This window comes from Colletotrichum fructicola, assembly GCF_000319635.2.
Source record: "Colletotrichum fructicola Nara gc5 chromosome Unknown KSG_Nara_v1_contig02, whole genome shotgun sequence".
In the NCBI taxonomy this organism is placed as follows: domain Eukaryota; kingdom Fungi; phylum Ascomycota; class Sordariomycetes; order Glomerellales; family Glomerellaceae; genus Colletotrichum; species Colletotrichum fructicola.
Window position 1 is genome coordinate 442,486 of NW_027094052.1, and position 22,571 is coordinate 465,056.

General features: G+C 54.9%; 8 protein-coding genes across 8 annotated transcripts; 5 read left to right on the forward strand and 3 right to left on the reverse strand.

Moving 5' to 3' along the window:
- Nucleotides 1-653: 653 nt before the first annotated feature.
- CGGC5_v002804 (uncharacterized protein) lies at nt 654-1,132 on the forward strand (the record flags this gene model as incomplete). The annotated part of the gene is made up of 2 exons (XM_032031685.1): nt 654-889; nt 946-1,132. The coding sequence occupies 2 exons, from the start codon at nt 654-656 to the stop codon at nt 1,130-1,132; spliced, it is 423 nt and encodes a 140-aa protein (XP_031888881.1).
- A 463-nt stretch (nt 1,133-1,595) lies between these two features.
- Nucleotides 1,596-2,525, reverse strand: PDCH (2-pyrone-4,6-dicarbaxylate hydrolase; the record flags this gene model as incomplete). Its single annotated transcript, XM_032031686.1, has 2 exons — nt 1,596-2,417; nt 2,466-2,525. 2 exons carry the CDS (start codon nt 2,523-2,525, stop codon nt 1,596-1,598), a joined length of 882 nt encoding a protein of 293 aa, XP_031888892.1.
- Nucleotides 2,526-3,307: 782 nt separating this feature from the next.
- Nucleotides 3,308-4,927, reverse strand: infB-1 (Translation initiation factor IF-2; the record flags this gene model as incomplete). Its single annotated transcript, XM_066151037.1, has 2 exons — nt 3,308-3,949; nt 4,012-4,119. 2 exons carry the CDS (start codon nt 4,117-4,119, stop codon nt 3,308-3,310), a joined length of 750 nt encoding a protein of 249 aa, XP_066009514.1.
- Nucleotides 4,928-7,877: 2,950 nt separating this feature from the next.
- sdnT (Cytochrome P450 monooxygenase sdnT) lies at nt 7,878-9,619 on the forward strand (the record flags this gene model as incomplete). The annotated part of the gene is made up of 3 exons (XM_066151038.1): nt 7,878-8,211; nt 8,272-8,307; nt 8,376-9,619. The coding sequence occupies 3 exons, from the start codon at nt 7,878-7,880 to the stop codon at nt 9,617-9,619; spliced, it is 1,614 nt and encodes a 537-aa protein (XP_066009513.1).
- Nucleotides 9,620-9,882: 263 nt separating this feature from the next.
- CGGC5_v002808 (Zinc carboxypeptidase A 1) lies at nt 9,883-11,253 on the reverse strand (the record flags this gene model as incomplete). Its single annotated transcript, XM_032031690.1, has 1 exon — nt 9,883-11,253. The coding sequence occupies one exon, from the start codon at nt 11,251-11,253 to the stop codon at nt 9,883-9,885; it is 1,371 nt and encodes a 456-aa protein (XP_031888668.1).
- A 1,151-nt stretch (nt 11,254-12,404) lies between these two features.
- CGGC5_v002809 (Signal recognition particle 54 kDa protein-like protein) lies at nt 12,405-14,095 on the forward strand (the record flags this gene model as incomplete). The annotated part of the gene is made up of 2 exons (XM_032031691.1): nt 12,405-12,482; nt 12,578-14,095. 2 exons carry the CDS (start codon nt 12,405-12,407, stop codon nt 14,093-14,095), a joined length of 1,596 nt encoding a protein of 531 aa, XP_031888669.1.
- A 2,843-nt stretch (nt 14,096-16,938) lies between these two features.
- LPP1 (Lipid phosphate phosphatase 1) lies at nt 16,939-18,142 on the forward strand (the record flags this gene model as incomplete). Its single annotated transcript, XM_032031692.1, has 2 exons — nt 16,939-17,133; nt 17,186-18,142. The coding sequence occupies 2 exons, from the start codon at nt 16,939-16,941 to the stop codon at nt 18,140-18,142; spliced, it is 1,152 nt and encodes a 383-aa protein (XP_031888670.1).
- Nucleotides 18,143-19,540: 1,398 nt separating this feature from the next.
- CGGC5_v002811 (uncharacterized protein) lies at nt 19,541-21,346 on the forward strand (the record flags this gene model as incomplete). The annotated part of the gene is made up of 4 exons (XM_066151039.1): nt 19,541-19,726; nt 19,779-20,225; nt 20,298-21,143; nt 21,254-21,346. The coding sequence occupies 4 exons, from the start codon at nt 19,541-19,543 to the stop codon at nt 21,344-21,346; spliced, it is 1,572 nt and encodes a 523-aa protein (XP_066009355.1).
- Nucleotides 21,347-22,571: the final 1,225 nt, after the last annotated feature.

Consider the following 22,571-nt stretch of genomic DNA (forward strand, 5'->3'; position numbering starts at 1 on the left):
AGCTCATCCATCTCAAGGAGTAATCCCGTCGGCACAATCCGTCCGGATAATGAGGGGTTGTGATAACGGAAATGCTCACATGAGTTATGCTGACTCGGTTTTGAGTTCAGTCTATCTTCAGCTGGGCAGTTCATCACGAACCTCTCTGAAATGAAGATCTCGAGCGCAACTACCAGTTCTAATGCTTATTTCTGCCCTAGTCTATTTCTCAGGAACCGTGTTTAGAGTTCCAGAAGCTTAGACGCCTTACTTGTTGGGACAACCTGACTCGCAAATTAATTGACTTATCTTGTTCGCTCATTTTCTATACTTTCTAGACTATAGGCTAGTTGGGTTTTGCGGGGTCTCGGCATAATTTTCCCGAGCTACCTGACTCAACTCTACGAAAACCCATTGAATTTCAACGAGAGATGATATCAATGTGAGAGTTTCACCGATATTGAGCTGCCGGTTAGCCTCGTGATCAAGGAAATTGTGAGAGATAACAAGAGTTACGGTGACACATGGCTCATGAGGATGTTCCCAATGATTTACATTTCCCCCAGGAAGCACAGATCAACCCGTAAAGATAAATACCACGGGTGTAGATCATAACAGAGAACGAATGCACACACCCTCACCTTCGCCGCTTACATCGTTCAACTCTTCTCAAGATGGTTTCCTTCTCATTCTCCAAGGCTGCCTCAGCCCTCGTGCTCTTGGTCGGTCTTACTGACGTCTGCAACGCCGCCGTGCAGTGCGATGTCATTAGCAGCTCCCACTGCGGCACCAACAGCCACCGCCAAACCCACAAGCTGCCCACAAGCGTAGGATCGACATACTACATTGACGGCTTCCACGGCGGTGTCATGAATGCCAAGTTTCAGTCGAGGGTGCAGTCCGTTCCTGGGTGAGTCTTTTGCGCAGCCGAGTGCTCGTCCGTTGCTTGTACTGACACTTTTCCAGCAACTCCGAATTCACCGACATCACTTACAACTTCAACCTTGGTGCTTATGACGGCACATACTGGATCCTTCTCCCGACTTCATTTGGCGGTGCCAATGAGTGCTTCGCCGTTTACAAGAACTGCGATGTCACCATCAGGTTCTGGGACAACAAGGACCCTCTCCCCGGCACGTACACTCTAGTATAGATGGTCAGCGGGTAAGTGGCATGGCTGTGATCTGCTGTGACAGACGACTGACTGTTCCTGGAGGGCTTCTAGTCCGCCTTGTGGGGTATGAGACAACGATAGACCCTTGACACTTCAAGGGGGAAGTTGCCGTTACCCGGGCTAGTGATGGAGTGACGGGCCGGGAACCCTTGCTCAAGGATGGGGAAACGTTGCGGCGGCGTCGGTGGCAGTGGGGCCAAGGCGAACACGGGGACGGGTCGCTTTTCTTCTGCCCATGTCGGGAAATTAGGACTACCCTTTGGGCTTCAGTTCACTTTATATGTTACAAGCGGGAGCCGGATAATGCTGGAGAATATTTGAGGCGGTAATATTGTACATATGATATAGGCGTGAAGATATGAGCAGACAAAGCTTCTGCATGATTCGTTCAGATTTGGTTGGCTGTGCGAAATATCATTCTGCTCAAAATGACTCAGCATGATCAATCGTCCTCGCTGTACTTCCAAAGCCTGCGGGGATTGTCAATCCAAATTTTGTTGATCAGCTGCTGATCTCCTCCGCACCACTCGACGCACTGGTCGATGAAGCCGGGAATGTCAGGAGTCATGAACTCCTGCTGCTGAAGTCTGTCCCCGCCAGGGTTCCGATGAGGACCTCCGACATGCGGCCAGTCGCTCGCCCACACAATCTTGTCGGGCGCCGTCTTCAGTACCTCCTGTACGTACTCATCCAGCCCGGGCGTGGTGGGGAAGCGGTACGTGCCGCTCATCTTGATCCACGTACGACCGGATCGGAGCGCCTGCAACACAGCTTGCCTTCCGGCTGGGTCGAGAGCGGGGTTCTTCGGGTCCGGATACCCCAGATGGTCGACTACTACGTCTACGTCGAGGTCCGGGGTGATGGAGAGGATATCGGGGTACTGGTTCATCGTCCCAAATACTTGTAGCACCCAGCCCCGGCTGCGGATTTTGTTTGCGTATGCGGTGAGCGTGGCTCGTAGAGAGTCCTTATCGGGAGTCGCGCCGAAGCTCCACAGATTGAGACGGACGCCAACGACGCCTGCGCGGTTCAATTCGTCCAGCTGCTCTTCGGTGACGCTGTCGGGGTTGATGCAGGCGATGCCCCTTCCCTTGCCCTTCATTTGATTCAAACCGTCGATGAGACTTCGGTTATCATCACCATAGACTGAGACGGCTACGATGACGGCATGGTCGATACCGAGGCTCTTCTCGAATTTGAGAAGCTCATTCACAGTTGCCTGCTTTGGCGTGAACGGTCGGTTGGGGCTGAGTGGGAAATTCTCCTGTGCGGTTCAGTCAAGATACTGTGATATTGCACACTGAGAGCTGACCTCGCCGATGACGTGAACGTGGGAGTCCCACGCGCCCCGCGGGAGTGTGTATTTCGGCATTCCGGATATCAGGTAATGCGAAGCTCAATGGGTCTGATAGTGTCGTGAATAAATCGGCAGTACCGGTCACAAAACACAAGAGATCATCAATCTAGTGTAATGTTGCTTGTGCCAACCCCGCGCTTGGAGATTCGTAGTTGAGGTTGGATGGTTTCAATCTCAGATGTAGTCCTCGGCATATCGGATGGCTTTCGTAATCAAATCTGCCTATCATGCAGCACGAACTATGAGCGGGGTAAGCCAAGCTCTTGGATCAGCATCGGATAACTTTACCTCGACCACCCATCTTTCCCAATGCAACCCAAAGAAGCAATTCCTCCTTTTTTAGAGACCGCCGAAATTCGCCGCGAATGTTTCTTTTGCCCCGGCTAATAACCTATCTTAGCTTCCAATTCTGGGAACATTCTGTTAGCGAAAAGAGGACCATGGAAGTCACAAATGAAGAGAAGACGATTTTCGAGTAACAGCGCTGTTATTCTCGGGTTTTGTTGCTATAATACAGATGCCCACAAGAAAAATCTCACCAATATCTACAAATCCAGAAAAAAGGAAAAAGAGGCACAGCTCGCCTCCAGATGTTGTTGTTCCGCAAATCGTTCATCAACCTTCACACTGTTTCTCATCTCATCTCCCATTTTGTGTGTGTGTGATTCTTCTCTTCTCTTCAACTGGCCAAGGCCCAGCGTCTCCTGGTAAGACAACCCAGACTCGTTGTTGTGGTATCAGATTTGCTGCTGTATGGGCAGGGCCGCCGGCTCAGTGTCGATGATGAGAGAAAACGCTTAAGCGCTCTGGGTAGCGGCGGGAGGGGCGCCAGACGGCGGAGGGCCAGAGGGCTGGGCGCCGGAGGGCTTGGGGGGAGGAGTGCCGGAGGGAGCAGCGCCGTTAGGAGCAGCACCGGTAGGGCGAGGGCCGCTGGGAGGGGTGCCGGAGGGGGGAGCGCCGGAAGGAGGAGTGCCGGAGGGCTTCTCGGCGGGGGCGGACTCGGCACGGCGGGCGTTACCGGTGGGAGCGGGAGCGTCGGAAGGAGGAGGGCCGGTAGGGGTGCCGGTGGGCTTGGGGGGAGGGGTGCCGGAAGGAGGAGCTCCAGAGGGGCGAACGCCAGAGGGAGGAGGTCCGGAAGGCTTGGGGCCGGAGGGAGCGGCGCCAGAGGGCTCAGCACGGCGGGCGTTGCCAGTAGCAGCGGGGGGAGCGCCGGATGGGGGAGCACCAGTGGGAGCAGCGCCGGAAGGAGGAGCACCAGAGGGAGGAGCACCAGAAGGAGGGGGGCCGGAAGGCTTAGCACCGGAAGGGCGAGGAGGGGGGGTGCCAGAGGGCTTCTCGGCGGGCGCAGACTCAGCACGACGGGCGTTGCCAGTAGGAGCAGGGGCACCAGAAGGAGGGGCGCCAGAAGGAGGAGCTCCAGAGGGAGGAGGTCCAGAAGGCTGGGCTCCAGAAGGTCTGGGGGGAGGAGTGCCAGAAGGAGGAGGGCCGGAAGGCTTCACACCAGAGGGCTCGGCGCGGCGAGCGTTGCCAGTGGCAGCAGGAGGAGCGCCAGAGGGAGGAGCACCGGAAGGAGGAGCGCCGGACGGGGGAGGTCCGGAAGGCTGAGCATCGCCGCTGGGGCGAGGAGGGGGAGTGCCGGAGGGAGGGGGACCGGACGGCTTAGCGCCGGAAGGCTGGGCACGGCGAGCGTTGCCGGTGGGAGCGGGGGCACCGGAAGGAGGAGCTCCAGAGGGGGGAGCGCCCGAGGGGGGAGCGCCCGAGGGGGGAGGACCGCTGGGGCGAACACCAGAAGGCGGGGGGCCGCTAGGGGCACCAGAGGGAGGAGGGCCAGAAGGCTTGACTCCAGAGGGCTCAGCGCGACGAGCGTTGCCGGTAGGGGCAGGAGCATCAGAGGGGGGAGCTCCAGAAGGAGGAACACCGGTGGGAGCACCAGACGGGGGAGGGCCGCTGTGGTGGCCGCCGCCGTGAGGGCCACCGGAAGGCTTAGCAACACCAGATGGCTGGGCCTGGGCGTCAAAGTTGCCCTGGCCACCGCCGGGGAAGCCGGTAGGGCGGGCTACACCGCTGGGGAAGTCGGTCGGGGCACCGCTAGGGCGAGGAGGAGGAGTGCCGGAAGGAGGCGCGCCGGAGGGGGGAGCACCGCTCTGCTGGCGACGGTTGAACATGCCGCGGCGGCGAGCGGCCGGGGTACCGGAAGGTGGGGCACCGCTAGGGGGCGGGCCGGAGGGCTTGAAAGTTCCGGTGGGGCGAGGGGGAGGGGTGCCGCTCGGGGGAGCGCCGGTGCCGTGGGGCGGGGGCGGGAGGCCGGTGCCGGAGGGGGCCGGGGGCGCAGAGCCACCAGAAACCTGGGGCGCCGGCGCCGCTTGGCTGATGGCCGCGATGGCGGTGACAAGAGCGAAAATCAAGTTGGAACGCATCCTGGCGACCGAATGAAGGTGATTTTGAAAAGTTGGAAAAAAGGCGGTCGAAAAGCTGCGCGAGCGAAGTCGTTCAAGGAAAGAAAGGAGGTGTTGTTGAAGTGAGTCGTTTGTTGAAGAGAAGGAAAAGAGATGTTGGTGAGATGAGTGTGGTGAGGATGAGAGGGAAAAAGAAGCTGGATATGCCGGACATCTCGAGTGTTTATATCTTCTTTTTCGCCTTATGGTGTTCTCTCCCTCTTTGGTTGTTGCAAGGTAAGTAAGGTATGACGCCTTTCCACATTGCACAAAGCCTACTCCGTGAATAGATTGGCACGCCTTGCCTTGGAGAGAGCTCCTCCCAGGAGCACAGCTGGAGACAACGCGGCGCGGCTCCGCAATCAACCCCGTGGCTCCACGATGTTCTGGGCCCGTCAGGCAATATTCCGCCGCGCTATGATCGAATGGCACGGAGAAAAGCCCCATTGCTGCGGGACCAGACAATGCTTGAACCACTGCTTGCAATCTAGAGAGAACAGCTACAGCCAGCGGCTGGGCCGTGGCATGTACGCTTGCGCGGCTCCTGTGCCGCTGATGGCTGTCACTCCCAGTCGGGCGGTGTCAAGTTGAGTGAGGGTGGTTCCATTGGGCGCGGTTGATCCAGGGATCGGCCCCCGACAAGGAGCGCGTTCGTCGGGGCCCTAGCATCTGAAGTCTGTGAAAATCGATTGGCGTTCCGAGACCGTTTGTTTCGAAACGTCTGGTTTCGAGCATCGCGGTTTGTCGACTGGTGGTGGTGGTGGGTGGTGGTGGACTGTGACAGTGTTAGTTGGCCCCCTGTCCCTTGCTGGTCTGGACACGCAAGCCCGCCCACTTCCCGAATTAGGATCCCGGGTAGCGCCCCGAAAGGCTGGTCTCCCGCTGGGGCCAGGGGCGGATGAGCCAACCATTTCGAGGAATGTGGCGAGGGCTTTGTCTCTACAATGTCGAATTACTTCTTGTTTTCCATATTGCTTGCATAGCGAAATTGATAGAAAACATCGGACGACGATGGCCGAGTTTTCCCAAAACGGCGTTTTCGGAGTTGTCAAGTTTTGTTAGAGTTCCAGTGCATGATTGTCGTTGCGTTGACTAACAAACGCGCAGTATGGCGAGCGACGGAAGATCCCATGTAGCCTCCTTGATAATGGAGCCAGCAGATGACGTGGACTTTTTTTTCGCCCTTTCTCTGGCGCGCGTCTTTCAGCCCAGTTCTGCAAGTTCTGGCGCAGACTCCTGTGCCTGGCGTCTGTCTATTCTTGGAAGAGGGATGGGAACATGTTCGTCACAACAGTTCAGTCGACTTTGTCCCAATTGGGACGGTTGACGTCCTCGAGTGGAAATGGAGAAGGCTCTGGTGGAGTGCAAGTGATGAAACCGTTAGCTCGGACAAGGCAACGTACACCACAATCAACTTGATTCAAGCTCTCCTGCTGCGTCGATCAACCGAAATGGGGGATAAGAAAAACACGGACATGGTTAGAGGTGAGAGTCCACATGCTGGGCCCAATGGCGGGTTTGCACAGTTTAGCCTCCTGCACAGAAGCATAATCGACGGCACTCATCACACCATCACGGAGAATATCCTGCCATCGATGGATCGACATATCAAAGTTTATCCATCCAATAGTTCCCAGATTTGTGGGTTTCCATTTGATGATGATGGTCAGTACGGTTGCGTGTAGTAGGTGCCAGAACATTCACGATGTATCAGGCTGGAGCTCCGAGAACGGCGTTTTACTTGAATATTACGACATTGTGTATTTTGCTTCTTTTTCCAGAATGCCACCAAGCAGATGATTCTCCGCTTATGAGGCAATGTTCAGCGTCTCTCTCGGGATCCCTATTCCGTTCGATCGTCCCTTTCTCATCTCTCCTGCGTATCACCACGTTCCGGGCCATGATATCCCACCACTCTCCCACGCCATAAACCTGCCAAAAGCTGAAGAAATAAGCTACGTACTATGATACCATGGAATCTTGAAACAAACTAGGCAAGATGAGATGCTAGTGGTGAAGCTATTTTGATCATCCCAGGTTGATGGATGCATCTCCAGGTTGACGTGGACAGGTCGATCTATACCAAACAAACAAGAACAGGTCTGACCGCTTGCCACCCATCGGTACCCCTGACATCAGACCCTTGGGGTGGTACTGCAGCTAGTTGAGCTTGTTATGAGATGAGCAGCAGTTTTGCTTGTTTGTTCACCGTCAATATTGCCAAATGCTCGCTGAAATGATTTCGTTTGCAACTCCTGCTCAATCTCGTCTGGTCCAACGTGAAACCAATATGTTGACAGTAGGAACGTGAAAGACATCTCTAGAAGATACCTTGAGTACCTTCAAGCTGGGAAAGCTCCGCCAGTCCACATCCCACATGGTATTCAAGATGGGCCAGCTCCATTGCGTGTAAGCTCGGCTCCTCGAAGCCGGAGGGAACCCAGCGAACCACAAATCTGGGCCCATCATCATCCCGCTCGAAACAGCGGGGTTTCCCCCTGACGCAGCGCATAAGCGCCCTATAGTATTCCAGCCACAGCAGCGTAAGCTTCCCTTAACTCCCCTACCTCTCAGCTGTCAGCGGGTGCTTTTCAGCGGCAGCCCGGCAGGGGAAGCCCAGTAAACGGCCCCCAAGCTTCGATTGGCCACAGCGGCCTCCCCTATCCAACAACACCCCGCCTCAGTTGTCGGACCGGCCCCACACCCCGGAACGGGGCAGCAGCCGCTCCAGTGAATTATTTTTTGATTTTTTTTTGCTGCTGAGGCTTTCGGCGCGGCGCAGTCCGCAGCCGCAGCCACCTTTTCCTCCCATCCGCCACATCACGCACGCAAGCTCCCTATCCTCACCCACATACCCTTTCCTAACCCCCCCCTAGCCTTAATACTATCCTACCAACCCGCCGCCCTTCGGACGCTTCCGCCGGGCGTGGCGATGCCTTCTCCGGGCCTCGGAGTCCTCAGCCCGCAGCAGCTCGGATTTGGCGGCTTAGCACTCTACCGCTTCCTTGGACCCGTGGCCGTCACGTCACTGGTGCTGTTTGTCGCCGCACTCATCGTCATCGCCTATCGCCTCGTCTTGCACCCCCTGGCATGCGTGCCCGGACCGAAGATCGCGGCGCTTTCCAACATCTGGTATGCGTACCACGCCCGCAATGGGCGCATGCTGGAGCTGGGCAAGACGCTTCACAGGCGGTATGGCCCTATGGTGAGGGTTGGGCCGAATGAGGTCTGGTTTGACTCAGTTGACGCGTTCAAGCACATCTACAGTGAGTTCCAACTAGCCAGCTTTTGAGCCATAAACGCCCGTTAATTCGTGTGCCGATAAGGAGCTGGAAGTGGCTATGAGAAATCAGAGTTTTATCGTACGTAGTCTCTTCCACTTTTTTCTCCCTCCCTGATTATTATGACTCGACTTACAGCCAGGTGACAGTCTCAACCGCTCTTCAGCGGCCGGACATCACGTTTACCCCTTTCCCAACGTTCACGTCCCCAGAGACGTTGGACCTCCTCTCGGAGCGCAACACTGCTCGATACCGGCTGCAACGTCGACTCATCGGGCCCCTCTACCAGACCAACCACCTCAAGCGCTACGAGCCCGCCCTCGATGCGGTGCTGGCGCGCGTCATCTCCACCCTGCGCGCCCTCGACGGCAAAGAGATCGACTTGAAAGAGTGGATGCACATCATCGCCGTCGAGTGCCTCTCCGCCCTCGTCATCTCGTGGTCGCCCAACTACCTCAGGGACGGCACCGACCACAAGTCCAGCAGCCACGGGTACCAGGGCTGGCGCCGCAAGTCCGTCTTCGGCCTGTTCCCCCTGGCCGTCAAGGCCGAGCTCTTTTCGAAGGCCTTCGGCAGGGCGTTTGCCAACCTGTGGCGCGTGACGTACAGGACGCCCAAGAACTTCAAGCCATTCTTCACGGGCGTGTACCGCCAGGTGTCCCGCCGCATCACGAACTCCCTCTCCGGCAAGCCTGTGCCCAAGAACGACCGCAAGGATGACTTCCTCACAGACCTGATCCAGCTGCACAAGGACAAGCCGGATTTCTCGGAGCAGTACCTCCGCCGCATGGCCATCACCAACTTCGGCGCCGGCCACGAGACCATGTGCTCCGCCCTGACGTCCATCATGTCCATGATCGGCTCCCACCCGGACGTGCAGCGGCGGGTATCCAACGAAGTCCGCGCCTCGCCCTCAGATCCGAAGAGCTACGACAACGCGGTGCGTCTCGCGTACACCCAGGCCGCCATCAAAGAGGCCCAGCGCCTCTACCCCGTCCTCGGCATGTCGCTGCCCCGAACCGTGCCCCCCGAGGGCTTCACCGCCCACGGCCAGTTCTTCCCGGGCGGGACGACAGTCGGATGCAATCCCGTCTCGCTGCACCGCAACACGTCGATCTTTGGGCCTGACGCGGAGGATTACAATCCGGATCGCTGGCTGGACGAGGAGAGGGACGTCAGGGGTATGGAGCGGTTTAATCTCACATGGGGCGGGGGCGGAAGGATGTGTCCCGGGCGGCATCTGGCTGAGCTGGTTGTGTACAAGACGATACCGGCTTTGATGGAGCATTTTGACGTCGAGGTGACGATGCCGCCGGAGGAGGAGATAGAGTACTACTTCATGGCTATGCTCACAGGCGTGGGGGCTCGTTTCTTGCCGAAGAAGACGGGGTAATGGCGCCATCTCAGCGCAAGTGCGTTTGGGGTAGACGGACACGGAACTTGGCTGCGCGGATTTGAACGCGGCCGGAAGATGATCAATGAGAATCACGACATAGAAGGCCATCATGAGGGAATCAGGGATAGACAAAAATTAGATTGGCTCTCGCGGGGCCGTACATGAATGATTAAATGAAGGACTTTTGCGTGATGCGTGGATTGTATCGAACTGCCCAGAGTTTTTGAAACTCCCCTCTTTTCCTCGTCCAAGTACACTGTCTAATCCTTCGTTTTGTCCGCCGCCGACAACAGAAACCTCATGTAACCCGCAGCAGCCTCAGCAAGACTACTCCTATACTGCTCGCTGGTCGGGTAGAAAGGACAACCACCCTTCCGGGCGATGGCCCCGGCTTCGGCCCTCGTCCGACCGAACTTCATCCTGAAGGAGAATATTTTGGTAGCCGTTGTGTTGACGATGTGGCGGCTGTACGCCCAGTCCGTGGCCGTTCCGGACGCGCTCAGCTCCAGCCTCAGCATCTTGGCCAGACTCGGAAGCACATTCTTCACGCTAATCATATGGAACTGTCTTCCGGACACGGCCATCATCTGTCCCTCAATATCGTGCTTTCGCTCGAACACGTGTCTGTGGTCTTCTGGGACCATGTACTCGCCGTAACTGCCTTCATCGCCACGGAGCAAGCCGCGCTTGCCGTCGTAGAGTTTGTTCCGCCAGTTCATGGATGGATTACCGCTCTTCGTGGTGTCAATATCCCATCGGCCCTCGACGCCGGGGGGAGACTGCGGGCCGGCGTTGACAAAGTAGCCGATTTCGGGGTTGTTTTCGATGACCCATCTGACGTTGCGCGACTCTGCTTCGGAGAAGGGTTCTGTTCCGTGGTAGAGCTCGTGGCTTGGCATGTCAGATGCGACTTCCATGGCATCCTTGGAGAAGTAGCGCTTGTAGTCCCAGACGATGTCAAAGTTTCGGTCAACATTGACGCCTAGGCCGTTGCGGTTGTTGCCCCAGCAGTTGTTGTGTCTCTGGTCCCAGACGATACCGTCCGGGTTCACCATTGGGATGGCGGTGAGGCCCTCTCTGACGACGATTTGGACCTGTTCGTGGGAGAATCTTACGCGGCCGTAGGTCAACCCCTTCTTGCTCTTGTGGGCGTGAAGCAGGTCCGAAAGGAAGTATACGAGACTGTCTGGGCCGCCGCGCTCGCGGCCCTGGAAACCGGAGGTGAGAAGAACACCGCGCGGGCGATTGGGATCCAATTGAGAAGTCTTGTTCTCCTTCTTTTGCGTGTCATTCAAATCATTCTTTCGACCATGCGTCGGGGGGATACTGATGACCACCGTGGTAAAGCCCATGACGCTTTTGTACGGGGCGGCCGTCAACGTGACGTTGAAGTGATCTTTCAAGCCGTAAATCGCCGACTCAATTTCTCTGGTGCTGAGGATGGTGTCAAATTGGGAATGCGCAGCGCCCAACATAGCGGGGCCCGCAGGAGAATCGGAGCAGTTGGCGAAGCGATCGATTAGGCTGACCGGGGCGAAGTCTGGTAGAAGTTTAGATGAGGAATTTGAGGCTGCGGCACAGGCTGCCCCGGCCATGCAGAGCATGGAGACGAGTTGGTTGGGCGGCCTCATGATGGGTGACTTTTTGCGCCTGTTTGGTAAGCTACGTATTATGCAAATCGTTTTCGACGGTTAGTTTAGGGTATCTCAAGACTTTTATAGCCCTTCAAGCTTTACACAATGAGAAAACTTGTATAGCTGCAAAGCATATTTTCCCTCCTTTTTTCTTTCAGTTTACCTTGATGTAATTTGGCTGCACATCGCACCGTTATGGCTCAACGTCAAGCCGTACACAAAATCTTCAATGTCTCTGCTGACTTTGAGCCTATGTGGCTCAAATAATTCCAACTCTCATAGCTTAATTCATCATGTGCCCTAGATGTCATACGTGATAGTCGAGAGTTTCAAGAAATTGAGTTGTTCGTAAATCCAACATCAAGAGGGGTATTCTTAATGTCTTATGGTTCCGTGAGGCGTTTAAACGAGTCCAAGTGAATTTCCCAATTTCCCATGCTCAACCTATAAGCCTGTTACCAGAAGTTTCCAGTACTTTTGTGGCTTTCACTGCTGCAAGGCGCAGACGTTATTTTCATCTTTTATCGGGGCTTCTAACGTCGGCAACTAAACCATGTCTTGAACTTAAAGCAAGCCCACGGGAAATATTGGAACAGAATATCACCGTATGTACGCCAAATCAAACATTGGTTTTCCAATTATTTGATGAAGAGGACGAAGATGGCCCAACCTGAAAAAGTATGAATACAAGGCTTTAGCGTTCAACTGAACGTGCTACATAGAGTGTAAAGAACTGCGAGGTGGAGTTACAGCCTCAAGCCACTGAATGGTTGATCAACAACTACATGCCCCTAAACTCATCGGTGATAGCTTCACGGTGTAAATTACAGTGTTGTGGAAGGATGATTACTGTATACGTACCTTCGAGTCTGGAGAAATGGTGTCTCCGAAGACCCACTTTGGCGTATTGTGTACCTACACTGTATGGACCCCAGCTAACCCCACAGAGACTCACCATTCAGACGCATGGAATTCGGTTCGGTGGCACTGGCTTTGGACGGCCTAGCGTAACAATCGTGAATCCACATCCCACCTCGAAGCCAAATTCCCATTTGCAACGTCGCCAGCCCAGCCGAGAGCATCACGAACCAACATCCCCAGCCTCACCACACCTCCCAAAGTCGGCGCCGAAGCCGCACCCGCCCACCATGGTTCTCCAAGATCTCGGCCGCCGCATCAACTCGGCCGTCACAAATCTCACAAGAGAGGCCAACCTCGACGAAAAGGTGCGCGCCCTCCTCCCCCTGCCCCGCTGCCGCCGACGGTCGCTGTCGCATTGCCACCAGCGACCCAGCTAGCTAACCACGTCTCGACACCACAGGCTTTCGATGCAATGCTCAAGGAGATCTGCGCCGCCCTCCTCGAGGCCGATGTCAACGTGCGCCTCGTCGGCCAGCTGCGAAAGTCGATAAAGTCCACCGTAAACTTCAAAGACCTGCCCCCCGCCGTCAACAAGAAGCGCCTCATTCAAAAGTCTGTCTTTGACGAGCTCGTCAAGCTCGTCGACCCCCACGCCGAGCCCTTCAAGCCCAAGAAGGGCAAGTCCAACATCATCATGTTCGTCGGTCTGCAGGGTGCCGGTAAGACGACGACATGTACGAAGCTCGCCCGCCACTACCAGGCCCGCGGCTTCAAGGCCTGCCTGGTGTGCGCCGATACCTTCCGTGCCGGTGCCTTTGACCAGCTGAAGCAGAACGCGACCAAGGCTAAGATCCCATACTACGGCTCCCTGACCGAGACGGACCCCGCGGTGGTCGCCCGAGACGGTGTCGAGAAGTTCAAGAAGGAGAAGTTCGAGGTCATCATCGTCGACACGTCAGGTCGCCACAGGCAAGAGGAGGCTCTGTTCCAGGAGATGGTGGACATCCAGACGGCGATCCGGCCCGACGAGACGATCATGGTGCTCGACGCATCCATCGGCCAGCAGGCCGAGTCCCAGGCGAAGGCGTTCAAGGAGGCGGCAGACTTTGGAGCCATCATCATCACAAAGACGGACGGCCATGCCCACGGCGGTGGCGCCATCTCCGCCGTCGCCGCGACACACACGCCCATCGTCTTCATCGGCACGGGCGAGCACATGCTGGACCTCGAGCGCTTCGCGCCGCAGCAGTTCGTGCAGAAGCTGCTCGGTATGGGCGATATGGCGGGCCTCGTGGAGCACGTGCAGAGCCTGAAGCTGGACCAGAAGGACACGATAAAGCACATCACGGAGGGCATCTTCACGGTGCGCGACCTGCGGGACCAGCTGTCCAACATCATGAAGATGGGCCCGCTGTCCAAGATGGCGGGCATGATCCCGGGCATGAGCGGGATGATGCAGGGCATGGACGACGAGGAGGGCAGCGCGAAGCTGAAGCGCATGATCTACATCTGCGACTCGATGACGGACAAGGAGCTCGACTCGGACGGCAAGCTCTTCATCGAGCAGCCGACGCGGATGACGCGCGTGGCCCACGGGTCGGGGACGTCGGTGCGCGAGGTCGAGGACCTGCTCACGCAGCAGCGGATGATGGCCGGCATGGCCAAGAAGATGGGCGGCAACATGAAGAACATGCAGCGCGCGCAGTCGGCGATGGGCGGCGGCAACAAGGCGCAGCAGCTGGCGGCGATGCAGAAGCGGTTGCAGAGCATGGGCGGCGCCGGAGCCGGAGGCGGTATGGGCGGCATGCCGGATATGGGCAGCCTGATGAAGATGCTCGGCGGTGGAGGTGGCGGCGGCGGCGGCATGCCGAACATGCAGCAGATGCAGCAGATGATGCAGCAGATGGGCATGGGCGGCGGTATGCCTGGTATGGGAGGCATGCCCGGCATGGGCGGTGGCCGTGGAGGAAGACGCTAGATTATTACTGAACCCAACACGATGTTCGCGTAAAGTGTCGTTTTTCGTCGAGAGCGACTTGATAAGAGATATGGATGAAGACATGATATTAGAGTCGCCGAGGGCGACGGGGTCATATTCGGAGCTCTCTCGTATTACATAGGACTGGCGTTTGGCGGAGGGGAATACTATCAGACCCATTGCTGTCGACACTGCATCATTTATACTAAGTTTGTCTTGCAAAAACTTCACGACTAGTCGGGTGTCCGTAGCTGGTGACTGGTTTCAGGCTTCCAGGGAGCACCCGTATGCTAACAAACTCCTCAACGACTATTGACCGCAGTCATGGATCCAACGGCAGTCGGTCGTGGCTTTTCCGGGGTTTCCCTGAAGTTTTTGTGCCCTGTGAAAACAACCCCTATGCAAATGCTCTGCCTAGAGCTGAGAAAATAACCCGGCGGTCACGACCAGGAAGTTGAGGGGGACGGGAGAGACACGACGCGTTTGCCCGGATTTCTACGAGCTCCAGTCTCGCGCACGTCATGGAAAAATTTCTCGCTAGCTCGCCATAATCTTGGGCCCTTGGCCTCATCACCCAGCCTGTCATCATCTTCATTATGAGCCCAGTGAAGAACAGAGAGCCCGTTTGCAATCGCATCGTCGCAAGGCAGCGCCCGATCGACGAGGAGGAAGCAAACATGACGTTGAAAAGAGATAACGTGTTACACGTGAACCAGTCCTGAAGCCTTTCGGGAAGTGAGGTGCAATTGGCGTGCGGAGACGGTACGGAGCCGGCCGGACATCCGGCTCGGCGCTGGGTGGGGGATGACGTTGGGTGCAGGATCGGGGACGGTGGTGATCATGGGGCGGTGATTGGGCCTGGGGCGGGTTGCGTTGAGATTTGAGACAATGTTCAGGGGGATTCGGGTGGCAGCGACTGCGCATTTGCAACGTACTCGGGCTCTCTCATTGATAATCCCTTCCTTCCAGATTAGAGATGTTGACGAGAAGAACCCGAAAATGTCGTTACGGTAACAAGCAAACCTGCAATCTCTACATCATCGTCTAGTCTCCATCGCCGCGCTTGTAGAGGGCCGAGCGGGCCTGCGCGGACCGGAGAAATTCAAACTCTGTTTTATCAGATGGAAAGACTTATTCCCACTAGGCACCGTGGCCCTCTTCTTGCCGAGGTGCTGTCTGATTTACGTTCTCACGCGTTATGCCTTGAGCGTGTCTAAATCCATAGGCTCGCCGGTGGCATGAAATTGTTACATTTCAGCCCGCATCAAGGCTAGTTCTCCTTCGTTGGCACGAACCGCCGTTAATGCTAGACCTTCCCTACGTTAGCACCTTAGGTAGCTGTACGCGAGGTTATTTTCATTAGCGAGAAGCCGTGCACATGGCGCCGGCTGTAGAGGTCGACCATCGCGGCCGTTGTTGTGATCTAGCCCCTCGGAGTGTCATGTTTAGGATTCAAATCCCGTGTAAAATCCACAATGCAGGCCTCGTATCGACCTAAATGCAGCGCCAACCAAAGTGACACCAACATCGACATCACCAGTGGAGCAACAAGGCCCACCGACCAAACGCTGCTGCACCTTTCGAGAGCCGCGAGATGTCACAAGACGTGGGCGCGTTGGCTGATCGGCACCACACTGCGAAAAAAGGTGAATCGCAGGCAAAGCCTGGAACGGTTCGGAGCAAAACCTCCCGCCGCCCTGTGCGTGCCGTCGACCATCGGTGCCATCGTCCAATTTCAACAAAATGTTTCGACCGGGGCTTGAGATTCGAGGTATTCGTAGCGCCTCATGGTTTCTCTCGTATGGGCGTGGCTTGCCCTTGTGGCATCATCGAGTCTAGACTTTTCTCGACTGCTGGCCGTCCGGGGTTTTGATTGGCGAAGTCGGATCTGGAGTGCCGTGACAGGGGGGGTTGACGACGGGAACGGGCCCAGGTTGTTGCCAAGGATGCCCGCGCGTCTGGGGCGGGATGACGTCGATTGGCATTTTTCAGACGGTTGAGAGGCGCAAGAGTTTGGTTCTCGTCCTGCACCACCACACCATCATGACCGCACCGGTTCACGTACTAGGTGGGCAACTGCAGTCTGCCACAGTTCAGCGCCGACAAGCTACAACGGCGGCAGACCACTAGCCACAATCCGGGGTACTAGTGCGTAACAGAAATCCCAAAAGAAGCAGGGAAAGTGAACCATGTTTCGCTGCGCTACCCGGCTAGGCAAGTCGTCTGTCTCGCCCTTTGGGCCCTTTGGGGAGAAGTGCCTGAAATGAGGTGCGGCTGGAAGTGGTGAATGGGCGAAATGAGTGAAATGACATACGGAAAACCCACTATTGCTGCACGGCAGACGCCTCTTGTGGCCTCTTGTGGCCTCTGCTTGCGTGTGCACTGATTGCCGCTTGCTCTTTCCTTCCCTCGGTCCTCCCTCCAACAAACGGCAGGTGGGCGGCCAGTCCTTCGTACCTGCCCTGGGCTTCATCTCAAATCGACGATGCAGTTGCCCCCAATCGGGACTTCCCTTACGGCTCACCCTTACCAGGACAACCCGACCTAACCATGACGTCAAACAGCCTACGGAGAGATTGCTTGCCTGCCCCTTTGCAAGCTCCCGCCTGCCAGACGACCAGTGCACCACACTTTATTCCTTAAGCTTAAAACTCATGTCTGCCCTCCCTTCGTTTTCGACGTTGTCTCTTCAGCCACCCATCATACATCTCGCCAAGAATTCGTGCAGCAGCTCTTCGAGGGACAAGCACAGCCATCCCGCCTTGGCATTCTCTTGTCAGTCTTAGTCCGACAACACCCATAGGCAGATCATCGCTATCACCAACCAACACCAATACACCACGATGGGTTTCTTTAGCAGACGTCCTCGCGACGCGCCCGCCGACGGCCACCACACTGCCGGCCACCACGGCCACGGTGTGCGCTCCGACAAGGGAGAGCCGTTAACCATGTCTCGTCGCCCCAGCTTCGGACAATGGCTCAAGGGAACGCTGCTCGACATTATCACCATGATCTGCATGGGTGCCATCGGCCTCGGTGTAAGTCCTCTATCGACACCTCTCCAGTGACGCGATTTCTAACAACCACCAGATCTACATGGCCCCTCCCGCCCCGAACCGCTCCTTCGCCGTCACCTTCTCCGACGGTGAGGTCGTCTACCCTCAATTCGCCTACCCTATGCGCAACGAAGTTATTCCCATCTGGCTCGCCGCCTTCCTCGCCTCCGTCATTCCCATCGTCATCATCCTCCTCATGCAGATCCGCATCCGCTCCTTCTGGGACGTCAACAACGCCGTTATCGGCCTGCTCTACTCCCTCATCTGCGCCGCCGTCTTCCAGGTCTTCATCAAGTTCCTCATCGGCGGCCTGCGTCCCCACTTCCTCGAGGCTTGCCAGCCCGATCTGTCCCGCGTTAGCTCTACCCAGGGCGGCATTGCGCGTGCCGGCTACAGCCCCGCTGGCTACGCCAATTTGTACGTCACGAAGGAAGTCTGCACTGGCGACATGAAGGAGATCAACGACTCGCTCGAGAGTTTCCCCTCCGGCCATACCACTGCTGGCTTCGCTGGCTTCGTCTACCTCTACCTCTACCTCAACGCCAAGCTTAAGGTTTTCTCCGACTACCACCCCGCCATGTGGAAGCTCATCGTCACCTACATCCCCATCCTCGGCGCCGTCCTGATCGGAGGTGCGCTTACCATTGATGAGTTCCACAATTGGTACGACATCTTTGCCGGTGCCGCCATCGGTATCGTCTTTGCCTTCTCCTCCTACCGTATGACCTACGCTGCCGTATGGGACTTCCGCTTTAACCACATCCCCCTCAACCGCGGCCAGGCCTTCCACTACGGCCTTGATGCTGAGCTTTACGATGCTGTTTTCACCCGCAAGGCTGGCTGGGGCAAGCGCGGCGGTGGCGGTATTCTGCACCGCGATAAGGACGCTCACCACCACGGTGTTGCTACTGGCACCCACGGTTACGACAACGGTGTTGGAGCTCGTAAGCCTGTCGGTTCGGGGTCTAGAGCACCTGACACCATGGTCTAAGCGACCGACCCATGATCATTCCATACTACGTGTGCTATAATATCCAATGGAAAGGCACGTCGACTGACTGAGTCGGACGTTGTGCCACAGCTCCAACCTCGGTGTTTAGGGAGTTCAAGTTATGAGTAAACGGCCTGTTGCGTATCAAAATACCCCACAGCACACAAGCTTGTATGATAGTCTTAGTGTCTCTGTAATGAAACTGCAAAACAGTGTAAAAATACCTCAACTTTGGTGATTATGCTGATGCACATCTCCAGGGGATGTACCATAAAACTTAGCATAGTAGCTGTTGAAAATGACGAAAAGTCTAGAGGCGTGGAACGTTACGAAATCCGAGTTCGCAAGCCGTGATAACACACCTGGTCACGTCTTTCAGAGCGGACCAGACTTCTTATCGACATCGTATGTCTGCAAGGAAAGATGCTATTGCTGCATATCTCTGCAAGGCACAGCCCTACGCAAGAAACCGACGGTGATGAGACTGGATGAAATTTGACTTAGTCGAACTGTCTTCTTTTCGACTGGGCCAAGACATGTTGTGTGAGAATCATTAAAAGTAGTCAAGGAGACGGGAACAGAGAGACCTGGAGATGTAGATGTCCTAATAATAGAAATTCTATAATTTAGAGTCGCAACAGGACTGAGGATGCCAGTAGGAAGATCTCCAATGAGGATTTCCAGCTGTCACTGGCGGGGCGAGGGATTAGAGGACGAGATGTGCAAACATCATGCAAGCAAGGCATTCGCACATGATTCTCAAGCGAATGCATGGTCCTAGACCGGAATATTCGCACTTTTCTCCCAAGTACAAGTTACCGCCTCATAGCTGCTTGTGGCTGCGGGGAGCTGGTCAACTAAGGTGTATTTCACCGAGAATGAACGACGAACCAGAGCACCTAATCCTTCATTTGATATGGGAGAATGAGGCTTGTGCTTCCTAGCGCGAGCTGCGACACCTTCAATTAGGCAATGATCTTCATCAGTCAACCACTGTCTCAGTACGACTGCTGTCGGCAACCGCAATATTATTGCCAAGAGCTTAGGCATCCATTCGAGGCAGACTTCCATGGCGGATAATGCGAACACAGCAGCATACACCAGCCTCAAAGACCGGCCGCTTCCCTGCAGCACGGCATTCAATTTACCTCATCTTTCCTCCAGAGCTTTCTTCAATCCCTCACAGGTGAAATTGTAATCATCCTCGAGTCGATTTCGAATCCGTGTACATGAATGGCCGAGCTTATTATCAACGACACTCAATGAGAAGACCAAGGACATGAATACCGCCAACGATACAACTCTTTAACTTATCGCCGTCGAGAACTCACGTGGAGCCGGAGACTGGGCGGCTCCAAAGTCTAGACGCTGAGACTTACAGCGTACTCTTCTGCAGAGATGGAGCATACTGAAACAGAGCCTATGCACACTTTGAACACTCAAGATGTGGACTACAAGACTCTTCATGAGTATCTCAGACATTCGTCCCCCAAATCAGATTTCAGGAGTGAATACGGCGAACAGTTGATGCGCCGGTTCGGCTCTGCATTCGAAGGATCTCGGAGGGGAAAGCTCGGTGTGACGGTACTGTTGACAGGATGAAAGCTTACAGACAAAGGCTCACATTTCGATTTAGGTCCGAGGGGACAAATGGTGCTTCAGCCTGGGACTACGCCGGCTCACAGAAGAAGACATAGAGCATATTCTCCAGACTGCATCAGGGTATCTCAAACACCGTGAGAAGACCGAGACGTTCCATGGGCTATTCGGCCAGCCACTCTCAATAGCAGACCCCAAAAGAGATACAGTACCAGCTAATAGCATCAAGCATCATCAATTTATTCGAGGTAAGCGTAAGAGAGATAGGGCCGTGTTCGGGGTTACGTACGGAGATCGGCTGGTTACCTTGGATATCGGAACCTCTCCTTTCACAGGATTGACTTTGGATTCTGAGGGTCATAGCCGAGTGGCAAACGGTTTGTTCGGAACCGAAATAGGTTCTGAAGGGCAAACATCCTTGTTCGATGTTAACGGCGTGGCGTCTTGTAAGACCGCGAGGAAAGATTTGCCATTCGCGATTAAGGTAAGACAGAAGCCAGCCTTTTACTCGCCGCCATATTTGTGCCTATCGGTATTTGCTAACTCTGCCGCTGAGTTCACCGTCAAACGTCTTCCAAAATATGCCTCCTGGGATAGTTTCTACGACGATTATTCCTCTCTTCGACTGAGGCAATCTCTACAACATCCTCACATTGCTGACATTTTGTCGGCCTTCGTTGAGTCGGAATTCTCAGGACCTCGTTTGATGATTGCATTTCCGCAGGCCTTGGGGACCCTTGAGCAGCTCCTAGTCGGGACCTTTGACGAAATGGAGCTTGTTTCACTTGGTCGATCATTTTTGTGGAGCCAGTTTGTCGGCCTCTCGAGCGCTCTCGCATACTACCATGAAATCTCTCAAACACTCGTCAACACTCGCGCCTTCGATATATTGGTGTATGTTGACGATACCTCTGGCCAGATGGTACTGAAGTTCACAAACTTTGGAATCATAAGAGTGGAGTCGTTCATGGATAAAGATGGTCGTGTCAAGGGGGACTTTCTTCAGAATCTGCTGGCGGAAGAAGGAGAAACAGCGGTAAAGGCACGGCTTGTGCTATTCCTACAACGACTGTTTTTGAGAGACATCCAGCATCTTTGCAAGATCCTTGTCCAACTGTCAATCTTCATCGTCGACGGTCGGGAAAGAATTCTTCAACTTGGAGACTTCTTTTCCAAGGATTCTGATAACCCGAACGAATTTGTCGACATTGAAGACGAAAATTGTCTGTTATGGGACCCCACCTACCTCACCGAACACCGGAAACAGACGCTGGCGGATATAATACAAGTCTTGAGTCTCAAGAACCAATATATAGCTCGGATTCGACATGTGTTATTAGACATGCTGGAAGGGAAAGGTGCCAGACTGGACGCTCGGTCCGTCTGCCAGAGTATGGTGAAGGTATGTGCTATAGGCACTATCGGGATACTGTATATGTTCTTCATGAAATTGGTGAGGATAAGAAGTACGTCATTCATACTAAAAACAAATCGTGCAACCTTAGGGATTAGGAGTTCCGGGTTGCTCTTATCATGACGGAACACGTATGGTCAAATTTCATCCAGGCGGACCAGAACCTCAGATATCGATGTTTGATAGAGTGAGGTGCAAAACCGAGCAATGGATAGGATGTTCGGTTGACTGGTCGCCACTACCACCACTTGTCAGGCCATGCCTTGAGGGAGAGGTCCGGGTTGATTGGAAGGCAAGTTGATACTGGAGCTTGGATTTTGATTCGACGATTAGTTGCTAACGCGTTCTATTGGTTTGAGGTAGTATGGAGGAAAGCATCTGTCGGTGATCCTCTCTCAGGATCAGGCTGAGCGATATAAATCGTATTGTTCGCCCGCCCACATTCAACAACGGCATGACAATGTTGCCAGCTATCACTAGCCACGCACCGGAGGACATCGAAATGGCGTTATCAAGCCATAAACAGTGGCAGCCTCCCAGACCTGGACAGCGACATGCCGTAGCTCCAGGGACAAGTGCAGTAGGTTCGGCAGCAGGTGGCACAAGCACGACTGCACCTGCCCCAGAGGAAGCGGAAGTGTCAAAGGAGATTTATTGGTGCATAGACAAGTTCTTCAGTGAACCGAAGGAGACCATGCGAAGGCCAATTTGCCTGGACCAGGCCTCTACCGATGAGCAATTCTATCGGCAAACAGTTCGAGCTCTCGATCGGACGAGAGAGAACTTACTGACTGGATGGCTCGGGGGATTTGAGTGGGTTCTGAACCGTCTGTCGTGGAAAAGTTGCGTTGGAGTCGATTTCAGAGCGGTTTGTACAAAGTTTCATTGGATGTCATTTTGAAAACCCGTGCTGAAGTCATAAGCGCATGCAAGTTGTGGCCGCGACAAGCCGAGAACATACTTGACTGATGAATACTGGTAGTTCTACATTATTAAGACTGGCCAAGACCAAGTTCTCCTTGGGGAACTATGCCTTCCAAATGATGGGAAAAAGGCAAACGAAACAGAAGAGTATGAACATAGCATCCACCCGCCGGACGATATCCAGAAGAAGCTGGTTGCTGCTCAGATTGTCTCTGGTCTGAGGTACCCTGATTCAGTCAGAGGGCAAGCAGAAATGATATCTATGCTTCCGAAAAAGAAGATTCCCCCAGACTTCAACAAAACAATGAGGACAATGGGTTGGGGCATACATGCAGAAATGGGATTTTCTGCCAAGAAGATACTCTGGTGGCTTTTGTTTTCTTTCATGTTCTTGATACTTTCTGCCGCTCCTTGGCTCATCTGGGTTGACCGTTTCGACCTCCAGAATGCCTTTGTACCGGGAGGAACTATCCTCACCGTCTTGATGACTTG